Source organism: Sciurus vulgaris (genome assembly GCF_902686455.1).
Source record: "Sciurus vulgaris genome assembly, chromosome: 14".
Lineage (NCBI taxonomy): Eukaryota > Metazoa > Chordata > Mammalia > Rodentia > Sciuridae > Sciurus > Sciurus vulgaris.
Window position 1 is genome coordinate 51,671,119 of NC_136475.1, and position 12,516 is coordinate 51,683,634.

At 37.3% G+C, this 12,516-nt stretch overlaps 1 protein-coding gene across 10 annotated transcripts in view; it reads left to right on the top strand.

The window, feature by feature from the left end:
• Positions 1 to 5,722: 5,722 nt before the first annotated feature.
• Positions 5,723 to 12,516, top strand: part of CCDC88A (coiled-coil domain containing 88A) — a 122,505-nt gene continuing 115,711 nt past the window's right edge. For 6 of the 10 annotated variants that reach the window (XM_079110175.1, XM_079110179.1, XM_079110180.1 and 3 more), the window contains exons 1-2: positions 5,723 to 6,638; positions 6,735 to 6,835. In XM_079110175.1, the coding sequence (XP_078966301.1) occupies positions 6,576 to 6,638; positions 6,735 to 6,835 (164 nt within the window). In that variant the 5' untranslated portion in view covers positions 5,723 to 6,575. The remainder of the gene's footprint in view (positions 6,639 to 6,734; positions 6,836 to 12,516) is intronic. The other 4 variants (XM_079110183.1, XM_079110184.1, XM_079110177.1 and 1 more) reach the window with 2 other exon arrangements.

A 12,516-nucleotide genomic window follows, 5' to 3' on the forward strand; every position in this document is an offset into this window, starting at 1 on the left:
TAATTGAAATAGAAAATAAGAATATTTAATTTGGGGGGCTGGGATTGTGGCTCAGGTGGTAGAGCACTTGCCTGGCATGTGTGAGGCACTGGGTTTGATTCTCAGCATCACATAGAAATAAATAAATAAAAGGAAGGTCCATTGACAACTAAGAAAATATTTTAAAAAAGAACATTTAATTTGGAAAAATTTTAAAGTTTCATATGAATTTTAACTTTTCAACACCAAATATATGGTTACTTATCTGTATATACATTTTTATATGCTTTCTTACTGCCATTCAACAGAAGGAAATAAAATGTCTTCAGATATCCTCACTTGCATTTTCTCATTTATAATTCATATTTTTAAAAATATGCTAGCACTCTACATTTTTCTATGATTTAAAGTATTTCCTTGTTTCAATCCATACTTATTTTTAATAGCAGAAAGGTATCAATGATTTCCATGGATCCCTTCTTACTGATTTATCTTAACGAGAATGCTAAGTTACAAGATCAAGGCATGCCCTAAAGATGGTATTGTTATACCCAAGAATATCAGTTTGTGTTTCTTTAATTGGAAGGTCTTAAGCTTTTCGTCAGGCTATGTAACTTGTCAGTGATCTTTTTAAAAAAAAAAAAAAAAACAAAAAAATTTTTTTTACTTGTAGGTGGACACCATATGTTTATTTTATTTACTTATTTTTGTGTGGTGCTGAGGATCAAACCAGCTCCTCACGTGTGCTGGGCAAGCACTCTATCACTGAGTCACGACTTCAGTCCTTGTCAGTGATCTTTATCATGGGACTAAGGCCTACCATAGGGCATATTTATGTGTTTTACTTTTTAAAAAAAAATTTTTTTAGATGTTGATAGACCTTTATTTTATTCATTTATTTATATGTGATTCTGAGAATCGAACCCAGTGCCTCACACATACTAGGCAAGTGCTCTACCACTGAGCCACAACCCCAGCCCTGTTTTACTTCTAATCCATCATCTACACAGACATAGGCCAGGTTCTGTTTCAACTAGTTATTGCTATTGCAATGTCTGTCTTTAGGATATAAATGGGTGAATAGTAGAGGTTAGGAATAGGCTTATGATTAGAATAAGAAACTTATTTTCTCACTTTCTAAATGTCTATTTTTGCCATTTTCTGTAAATGTCTTAATTTTTTCCTTTATTTATGAGGTTTCTACTTGCTTAGTATTGTTCCATCAACAGTATCATATGGAGGAATGAGTCACTGCCTATTGCATAGTTTTGAAGAACTATTCCAAGTAAAATAAAATTCAAAACTTAGTTTTCTAGAGCCTGCAAGTATACCCTTGTAGTTTTTCCCTTTCTTCTTCTTCTTCTTCTTTTTTAACTGGTACTGGGGATTGAAATCAGGAGTGCTTTACCACTGAACTTCATCCCCAGCCCCTTCTCATTTTATTTATTTATTTTTTTGAGACATTTGTCTTACTAAGTTCCTGAAGCTGGTCTTAAATTTGTGATCCTCCTGCCTCAGTCTCCCCAATAGCTGGGATTACGGGAGTGCACCATTGTACCCGGCTACCTTGGCACTTCCTAAGAGCCTCTGAGTGTATCACTATATTAAAAGCACAACGGAGTTATTTAGATGAGTTGTGATAATGTAATTTCTCAAAAAAGTCAATTTATATAATTTATATTCAGAATATGCTGTTCAACAAAGTTTTGTCAATTATAGCACATTTTCAGATTTCCATCAAAATGATCCCCCAAAAGGAAAAAGAGCATCTGTAGGCTCAGATAGTGAGCATCTGAGGTACCAGGTTCTGGAAAGGCTGAGAGGATGATCTCTTGAGTCAGGAGTTGGAGGGCAGCCTGGGCAACACAGAGGAACTTTCACATCTCAAAAATAAATAAAAATAAATGATAAATAATAAATAAGTAAAAATTTAAAATAAAAAAACAGTTTGGGTGTATTGAGAAGGATAAATGTCATTATATGATAACTAAGAAGTAAAAGATTATCGGACGTTTATGTATTCCTCTAAACTTTTATCTGGAAAAAAATTATGTAACCTTGAGAAAAAAGCTGTCTTGAAGACTATTTATTTTATAACCTCAATGTCCCAGGAATATTCGTCAGTTTTTCAATAATCTCTAGTTAATATCTTCTCAAGGTCATTAGTTAACTAGAATAGTTTTCAGAAGTTGCTCTGCTGTGAGCTCTTGCCTATTGTTAGGAATTTAAACTGGTCTTCATGGTTGAAGGAAGACTTTATTCTATTGACTAGATAGGTGTGTCCATAACGGTGTCCACTATTGCGAAGCACTACACTAGACCCAGGGGTACGAAATCGAGTAAAACAAAATCACTAAGGAGAAAAGCATGTGGGCAAATACATGCCCATTCGCAGAAAGTTACAGAAGGCAAGTGGAGATTAGATACTGTGCAGGAAGAGAAAAGCAGGCAGCAAATGCTTTACAGAGAGAAAACATCCTGAAGGATGAGTAGGAGTTGGCCTGACCAGCAAGCAAGAGAGCATTCTGGACAAGGATGGTAGCAGGTGCAGAGACACAGGTGCATGGAGTATTATGGTGAATTTGAGATGGTTCACTCTGTTGGGAATAAATTAGGATATTTGAGAAGAGCAATTGGTAACTGGCCTGAAAGGAAGACCTCCTCTTCCAGAGGTTTCTTTTTTCTGTCCAGTTGAAATGCAGAGCAAAACAATAAGTCCCCTGGTCCAAGCAGGTATCCAATAGGAAGTGAAACCACTATGCCCATTTTACAGTTGAGGAAACTGATGCTTAGACAATCCCTCATAATTTTGATCTCCCCACCCCCAATATATTTCTCTTAAAACTATATTGGATAATCAATACATATTCCTTTTATGTTGTCAAGGGAATCTAAAATCTTACTCATTGCATCAAAAGGGCTCTTGTGAAAAGTCTGTGACAGAGTGAATTTCTTTATGACATTTTGCATAAGTGGAATCATAAAATGTTGTCCTTTGTGTCTGACTTTCACTTACCATAATACGTTTAGGGTTCGTTATGTTGTAGCATCTCTTGCCCTTCATTCTTTCCCATTGCCAAGTAATATTCCATCATATGGATATATTACATTTTATTCATTCATTCATTCATTCATTCATCAGTCAATGAATATTTCAGTTGTTTTGACTTGGACTATTAGCATTGTACTGCTATATTATACTAGCTTATGAATGTGATTAGTCCTGCAAATCTCTGTACTTTAAAATATTTTCCCCAAGCAGCCTTGTTCAGGGTGAACCTATCACTTCCTATAGTATAGATCAAGATAAACATAGGTAGAGGTAGATATGGGTGCCTCTGGTATATAGGTAGTGTTATATACTGAGAGAATCTTTGTCTAGTGATTTCTAAATGAACCATAGTTCATTCCAATCATTTAGTTTTGCTTTAGAAGAGAGCTGAGCAAATAACTTAGAAACTAACCAGATGGATATGGTTTTTCCAAAGTCCTTTCCTGTTGCATTTAACATTCTGAGAAAAGATGGATGGAAAATCACTACAAAGTACAAAACAAAAGCACTTTGAATAAATCTTGAGAAACGTTTTCCTATGTGAAAGGATAGGATTTAATCTTACAGGACATTGCAATTCAAGAACCATTAAATTGTATATAATGTACAATCTCTCTTTTGCCAGACAGGGAAGTTTCCTGATTGTACTCTTGAGATATTATAAAACATTTCTAAGGCTGCTGTTAAACTAGAGAATTGTGAATTGGTAGATTTTCAAATAAGTTCCTACAGACCTCAGTCTGGCCTAAAATTTCCTGTTTTTACAATTAACTCCTCATGTTTCTTTGTTGAGTGTGTGTGTGTGTGTGTGTGTGTGTGTGTGTGTGTGTGTAAAACCTAAAGATAGACCAGGAAGCATCTGGGGCCATCTGGATCTAGAGGGGAATCCAGATTTCTGAGAAGGATGGGATGGGTACTAAATCTAAATTGAATAAACTATGCTACATCAATGTTCTACTCCTGGGCTAACTGTTCAGCCACCACTCTCTGAAACATCCTTAACCTGCTGTACTTGGTGTTAATACTTTCTGGGGTTTCCATTTGTGAATGAAGTAAGTTGGTCTATCCTGGGATAGGCAGGAATACTTCCATCTTGTCTTGTCAAGTTTCTAAGAGATCACAAAGGAAAATGGACCTGTCAAGCATTGTGTTGCTCCTGAAAGCAGTGCTTTCTTCTTAGTGCCTCCTTTCCCTCTGTCTGCATTTTATTCACCAAATACAGAACTGTGATTAAGAAAGAGTCATCAAGAGTACAGGGGAAAGACTGATAGCAACCAGGATGACTCAAGGCTTGTGTATTGGCCAGGGCGATGCAAAGCTGTAGTCGACACCACCAATGCCACATGAATGCATCCTAAAGACTTTTAGAAAGGCATTTATTTCTCTATTTTTCAAGACAAGGTCTTTTCTGTTATAACTGAAATGAAGTGGGGAGGTTATATGTCAAGTTCTCCCAAACGATTCCTAATTTGGGGGGAATAATGATGAAAACATCACCACAAACACTTGCTATATTAAAGCTCTCATTTCATGGAACCTCATTGGTTTCTCTGTTTCACATATGAAGAAAGTGAAGCACAGAGAGGTTCAGTAACTTGCCTAGGCTTGCACAGCTGGTAAGTGTTATAATTAGGCTGACTCCAGAGTCAGGCTCTCAAATACCTAATTAAGAAACTCAAGAAATTGTGCTGTTTCTTAATTCAGTGTTATGGCAAAAACATTTTTACTGCTATTTTAAAATAGCATACATGTAAATGTGAACACGGCACACATTGTAAAACTATAATACTATATTTTCTTAAAAAATGTGTTTCATATGCCCATTTTATCTCAGGAAAAATTAGGAGGAACATTTGATTTTGCTAGCAAACTTAAAGGTATTTTGATGGTTCCAGTCATACATAGAATAGAGATTTATGACAAATATGTAATTTATTTATTTGTCAACCAATTTGGATGACTTTCAAATGTTTCCTCTTTGTAGCTCTTGATTTTGTTTGGATATTAAAAACACACACACACACGCACACACACACACACACAATGTCTGAATCACATTTGCTTGTGTCAGGGAATACAGCTTTTGGTTATTTAAAATCCTATTATATTTCACTGGCAACTTTGAAGAACATTCACGCTTTCTCGGCCTAGATTTTTTTTTTTTTTTTTTAAGAAGGAAAAGGAGAAGAAAAAAGAAAAGAAACAAGAACCAAGTTGTGGCTCAAATGTCTTTGCCTGTTTTTCTATTCCATCTTGCTGGGAAAAAGCATGCTTAACAGATCAAACTGTCCGAAAAAGGCTGTCTGCATCCCTCATGTTTAAAAGAGAAGGACTGCGTTCTCTTTCCTTCACACATCAAAGAAGGCACTCGAGGAGGAAATAAACCATAATTAGGCATGAGCGAGCGAGCAGACAGACCCCCTTCCTCTCCCTTGCCCATCCCCGCCCCCCATGCCCTGGCAGCCGTCCTGCGCGCGAGCGCGGTGCCGGCCACCGCAGCAGCTGCGGCGAACGCGCGCCCGCGCTCCCGCCCGTCGCCAGAATCTGGGCGGCGGCGGGGCCGGCCCGGGGGCGCGCGCTCGAGGGCGCGCTCATGCAGCGGTTTTCTTCTCCCACAATCCAGAGGCAGCGGTGCAGGAGGGGCGGGGAGTCGGCGGAAGGATATCGACGCGGAAGGAGCTGCGCGCTCCCTTTGACGGCGGGCTGGCCGCGCTGGTTGGGAGGCGAGGAGTGGGTGTGATGCGGCACTGCGGTTCCGAGGCCGTTACTCCCGCTCCTCTAGAGAGGGCGGAGGAGGAGGCAGGAGTGCGGCGGTGATCTTGTGCCAGGGCTTCCTAGAGGCGCACTGAAAAGGCTGGCGGGGCTCAGGCAGCTGGGGACTTAGGGACACACATTCAAGCCCCCAGCCCCCGGCAGGGGAAGGGGGCTGGAGACGAGGCGTGAGAGCTTTGGAGGGATGGTGTCTGCTCGGGGGGAAGGGGCGAGCCCTGCCTGTCGGTGGTGAGGGGCTGCGGGCAGGGGCGGCTCTGCGGGTCGAAGCGGCTCCATGCCCACTGGTGGGTGGAACGTGTAGCGCGGAACGCGGCGGTCGAGCCTGGCCGCCTCTCGGACCCCTGAGGCGAATTTCATTTAGCCCACGTTGGGATTAATTCATCGGGGGCAGTTTCGCCGGTCCGCTTCCTCCAGGAGCTGGGCAACCTTGACGGGCTTTTTGTCTCGCTGCTCCAGCCCCCTTTCCCTTCCTCCTCCTCCAGATGCCTTTTCTCTGCCCCTCCTCGCCCGGTACAGACATTTCCAGCGCAGGCTACGGCTCGTGGGGGCTGTTGAAGGCGCTTCCCGGGATTTCGGCTGGTTTCCCTCGGGGGTTTTTGAGGAGGGAGAGTTTTCCCCCCCTCCTCGATGGGATTTTCCTCGCTTGCCGAAATGGACTTTCATTGATTTCTTCTTACTTACTCAACGTTTAGTGGCCAATTCTCTAGGCGTATTTTTGTGGTAGTTCCCCCTTTTTTTTTTCTTTCTTCCTTTCAAATACATAATCTGTAAAATGGAGAACGAAATTTTTACTCCCCTTCTGGAGCAGTTCATGACCAGCCCCTTGGTCACTTGGGTAAGTAGGATGTCCTTCATTGTATATTTTGCTGTGTTATTTGTGGCTGCAGAGATGGAGGTGGGCGTTCACGTCGTGATGATCCTTGTGTTGTAGGTTAAAACGTTTGGACCTCTGGCTGCGGGAAATGGGACCAACCTGGATGAATATGTGGCTTTGGTGGATGGAGTATTCTTGAACCAGGTCATGCTCCAAATGTAAGTGTTTCCTTCTTTTTTTAGGTACCCTGTTTTCCTTGAAAAATTACCTACCGTGAACTTGGAGATTTTATGTTTTAAGCCCCTAATTTGGTTCTTTGGCCAGAAAATTCAGGTGGTTTAAGAATTGGATCTTGAAAGAAGTGATAATCTTATGCACCCAGCCCATTTATCACAACCCAGTAATTTTACCTGTTAAAATTGTGAAACTTTTATTTTTCTTTCTGCCACCCCTTTATTGTTGTTGATTTGTCTTCAGTGCTGGAATCCAAACCACACTGTGTCATCTTTGATAATTGGTAAAACAAGAGAGGATCTGTGGGATGTGGGGGTAACATAGATACATGGGTAACTTTAGTTTCCCAAGAGGAAAGAAAAAGACCTTACTATGGAGTTATATGCATTTGATGCAAGAATGTTTTCTTATTAACCATTGTGTCCAAGAATAAATGGCTCAAATTTCAGGACAGGTGAAGTAATAATAGATTTCAGAAGATAAATTTTATACACCAGGTCTCATTGGTGAGGAGAGAACTGTTGCTGTAGCAAGCAATTTAAATGCCTATAGTAAGTCTGATTAGATGACTTACTGTGTGAATTTTGAAATTGCTTAATTTATGGCAAATTATTTAAAGGTATTTTTAAGGTTTTGAAATGCAAGTAATTGAAGTTGAAATGCAAGTAATTGAAGTTGACTAGATGATGATTGAGTAGGCAAATCTTTGTTTTTATGTTTATAATATTGAATTTGCATTAAGGAGCAATGTGTTTTTGAGATGGGAATTAGATATTGAAAGCCTATCAGCTGAATCAGTAAAATAAAAGCTTTATTTTTATCATTATTAGTATTATAACATACAAGTATACTAAAAACTTTAATGTAGGTTATCAAATTGATTATTATAGTTGTACCTAGAAGTATGTGTATTTAACCTTATTTCTCTTGGATAGAGTCTGATTATAAGAGTAGTTTGCAACTTTTCATTTGAATTTCCATCTTTTATATTGTAGAAAATGAGTGCATTGTAAATAAATACTTGTAACTAGAGAATAAGTCTATTATTCTGTGATAACTTCACATATAAAATATCAATTCTGAATTTATTGGAAATTATTTTTTCTGTTTAGATTTTTCTATTGAAGAAAGTTAGAAGTCAAATCCATAAATAATTGTTATGGAGTTAACTTCTCTATTTGTTCAGAGATTTGTGTGCTGTATTTCATGTATGTGTTGATCCTACAGGGAAGTATTATATTATTCTGCTTATCAAAAAATGTATTTTATAGGCACCCTAAAAAATACATTCTTAATCTAAATAAGTGTAAATATTTTTCCCCTTAGAAAGGAAAAAAGAGTGGACATAAATTATGTCCAGCATTTGCATATATATTTGTAGCTGCTACCACATGGAATAACTTTTTCTATGAAATATTCCACTATTTCCTGAGCAAAATGGTAGAATAATCAAACTGACTATTTTAGGTAACACAGGACAGGATGGATAGCCATTATGATAGATATTTAGAACTCTCCCCCTCTGACTCTTCACTTGATTATTTGTAGACAGAAAATTTTGAATTTGTGTACTAAAAAATGTGTGTTCACAAAAATAGGAAAAATACATTACTTTTCCACTTTAATGGTTTTTATTTATTTGAATGATTCTTTTTCCAAAGACTATTTAGATTGTTTTGAGTTCTAGTAATTAGCTCATTTCCACTTAGAGTGCACTTTTATATTTAAATAAACAAATATATGTACATGTATATGTGTATGCGTGTATATATGTGTGTAGGTGTGTGTGTGTATGTTTTGAAATAATGGTGTTCCAAATAGTTGTTGCCAGTGCTTTTTTGGAGAGAACTGGTTGCTTTCTAAACCTCAAATCTGCTTTGTTTTCAGTTCCATCTCTTAGGTTCCTTAAAAGTTTTTTTGGTGTCCTAATTCTGTTCTAAATGACCTATATAAATTAAAGGAAAAGAAAATTAATAAAAGAGAAGTATGCTTTTGCTTTTCTAAAAATTTATTTGCTAAAATAAGATCAATACAAAACTTTTAATGACATATCGGTGATAAGGCAACAAAACAATACTTTTTTTTTTTTTTTGGGGGGGGGGGGGGGGGGGGTGGGGATTGAACCCAGGGCCTTGTGCTTACAAGGCAAGCACTCTACTGACTGAGCCCCTACGATACATTATTTTAAAGGCTATATTTTTAAATTTTAAAATCATTAGGATTTTCTTTTTCATTAAGATTTCTGATGGGTATGTGATTTAATATACTCTATTTAAAAAGTTTCAGTTGAATCTCTGAGCCCAGTAAATTAACCTAAAGATTAGCTTTGGTCTAAGTAATTTCTAGATTGCATTTGGTTATAGAATTTGTGATCAAGAACCATTTGTAAATGAAACTGTCTCTAAATAAAATACAAATAGGGCTGGGAATGTGGCTCAGTGGTTGAGTTCCCCTGAGTTCAGTCCCTGGTACCAAAAAAAAAAAAAAACTGTTTATATATCTATTTTCATTTCCCTGTGCTTGAAGTTTGTTGAACTTCTTGGATCTGTGGGTTTGGAAACTTTTCAGCCATTATTTCTTCAAATATGTATATTTATTATATACATAATTTCTCCTTTTGGAAATCTGATTACGTGTGTTAGATTGCTTGACATAAAGATTACTGATGTTCAAATTTTTTTGTCTATTTCTTTGTTTCATTTTGTATAGTCTATTGTGATGTCTCCAAGTACATTAGTCTTTTCTTCTGTAATGTTTAATCTGCTTTTTTTTTTTTTTAGTCGTGGATGGACACAATACCATTAATTAATTTATTTTTATGTGGTGCTGAGGATTGAACACAGTACCTCACTCGTGCTAGACAAGTGCTCTACCACTGAGCTACACCCCCAGCCCTTTCATCTGCTCTTAATCCCATCAGTTTATTTTCATTTTAGACATTGTTTCATCAAAGAAATTTAGTGTTTTATATCTTCCATGTTTGTATTTTCCATGTTTTCTTTAGCTTTTGGACATATGGAGGATCTAACTGGCTTCATGTCCATGTCTATTAATTACATATGTCTCATTTCCTTGAGTTGGTTTTGATTGATGTTTTTTCTCATTATGTATTGTATTTTCTTTTCTTTTTTTGTGGGGATACTGGTCATTGAACTCAGGGCACTCAACCACTGAGTTATATCCCCACCCTATACTGTCTTTCATTTAGAGACAGGGTCTCACTAAGTTATTTAGTGCCTCACTTTTGCTGAGACTGGCCTTGAACCTGAGATTCTCCTGCCTCAGTCTCCTAGGCCGCTGGGATTACAGTTGTGCACCACTGTGCTGGACTGTTTTTTTCTTATTTTACATGCCTTTTTTTAATTTGAAAATATTTGAATATTTGAAGATATTTGAAATTCTACCTTGTTGAGTATTGGATATTTTTGTACTCCACTGTATTAAAAAATCTTGAACTTTGTTCTGGGATGCAGTTAAATTACTTGGACACAATTTGATCTTTCCGAGACTTGCTTATAAGTCCACTTTGTTGTACTCACTATTAAGACAAAAATCCTAAGTACTTTGATTAATGGGACCAGGAGCTGTTTAGTGTTATTCCCGCTAATGAAAGAATTGGTGATTCTTTCATTGTCCTTAGCTAGGTTCTTCATATTTATGTACTGATAAGTACTCCGCTGAAAACTTGAGTGATAGCCTCTTTCTATACAGCTCTTAGGTACTCTACCATGTATATTCCAGTTGCCTTGTCTCCAGATTCAGTTCTGTCTCCTCAATTCAGGGAGACCACTTGGCAACTGCCTAGGTTCCCTCTTTCCTATTCCTTGGCCTGGAAACTTTTTTAAGACAGTAAACTAGAGTAGTTGTTGGACTCAGGCTGTTTCTCATCTGTCAGAGATCACTGTCCTTTGTTGCCTGATGTCCAGTGTCTTCAAAAAATGTTTTGTGTATTTGGCCTTACTTTTTCTAGTTGTTTCAGGCAGCTGGGTAAATTTGGTCCCTGTTATCCCATCTTAGCCAGAAGTAGAAATCTGTTTATATACTTTTAATTACATTTTTGCCCTGCTGGTCTTGTATTACTGCTTTCAGATGTGACATAGACTTTCATTATAGGAGCCTACTATAGAATTTTTCCCAAGTGTTTATTAAGGACAGGAATATTGATAAATTTAGTGACCCTGGTATTACTATTTTGAACCCAGACTCTGAAAATGAGGATCTTAACAACGTTATTTTCTGACCCTGCCTTACAGTTTTGAAGACTGTTCACTGACTTGGGATTCACTGTGTTCAGAGGTGAATCTTGGATTTCATTGAGTAACTCCTTGAGTCAAAGAGTCTCTAAGAGCTTGTGACATGACAGCAGTCATCTTTAATGGGAAAGGAGAAGCTATTTAGAAATGAGGAATGATAGGCCAGCTCTTCTGTATGCTTCAGGGCATTTTCCTACTTTAACCAAATGAAGTCTTTTTTTCTTGGTATTAGTTACCAGACGTCAGACTTAGTGACAATCAAGCAGAAATAATATATATATTTTTTCTGTTTGAGAAGTCACGCAGTTTTGTAACCATTGTTGAATATTTCTTACTATAAGTTTTTAAGGAATTTATGACATTGTAGTTAATTTCATAATCCTAAAATTTGAAACCTGTGCTACTCATATTATCCAAGCTGTTGAAAATATGAATATGTAAGAGTTTTAAATACTGAGAAAATTGTTAACAGTGTCAGAACAATATTCAGAATTCCTTTCTGTGATTTAACTCCATTAGATAGCTGTAGAGATCTATATTTAGAACAGTTGGTTGTTGGGATATACTTGCCTTTTTTTTTTCTTTTAGAATCTAGAATTTGAGGGGACTTTAAAAGTCATCTATTTTGAAATTCCCTTTTTATTTTATTATACATTTCTATGTACTTGTTGATGTTTGTGGTGCTAGGGATCAAACCTAGAGCCTCACATATGTTAGAGTAAGTGTACTAGCCCTAAACTGCATTCCCATCTTAAGGATCCCTTTTTAATGAAAGCCCTGACAATGGGTCATGCAACTTCTGTTTAGGTATTTTCCTGAGAATCCATGTCATAAAATATACCTAAAGAAACACTTATTTAATAGGGGCAGTTGACTGAGAAATGTTCTTTTTTTCTATCAAATCTTGAGAGTTCAAAAGTAGTTTGGGCTAACGTTATGACTCTAATAATGGTCGAATGACATAAAATATGTAGACTGTTTTACCATGTATGACATCGACTTTGAGTTTTGGTACTGTTACTCTTAACTTTTCTCAAGTGCACTTCAAAGTTTTTGTTTCACTTATTACTTCTTTAAAAACTTGTTGTCTGGGGCTGGGGATGTAGCTCAGTGGCGGAGCTCTTACCTAGCCCATCCGAAGGACAGAGTTCGATCCTCGGCACCACATAAAAATAGAACAGATAAAATGGAGGCATGCTGTCCATCTACAACTACAAAAACAAACAAACAAACAAAAACCTTGTCTTTCTACTTGTAATCACAAGAAGTTTTTTAAAACATTTTATCTTGTCACTCTTTAAAATTATTTGATATCTTTCATTGTTCTCAGAATAAAAATACCGTTTAAACATCTAGACTTCTTTGTGATTTGGCTGCCAGCTTCTTTAATTTAGTACCAGTCTTAATTGAAT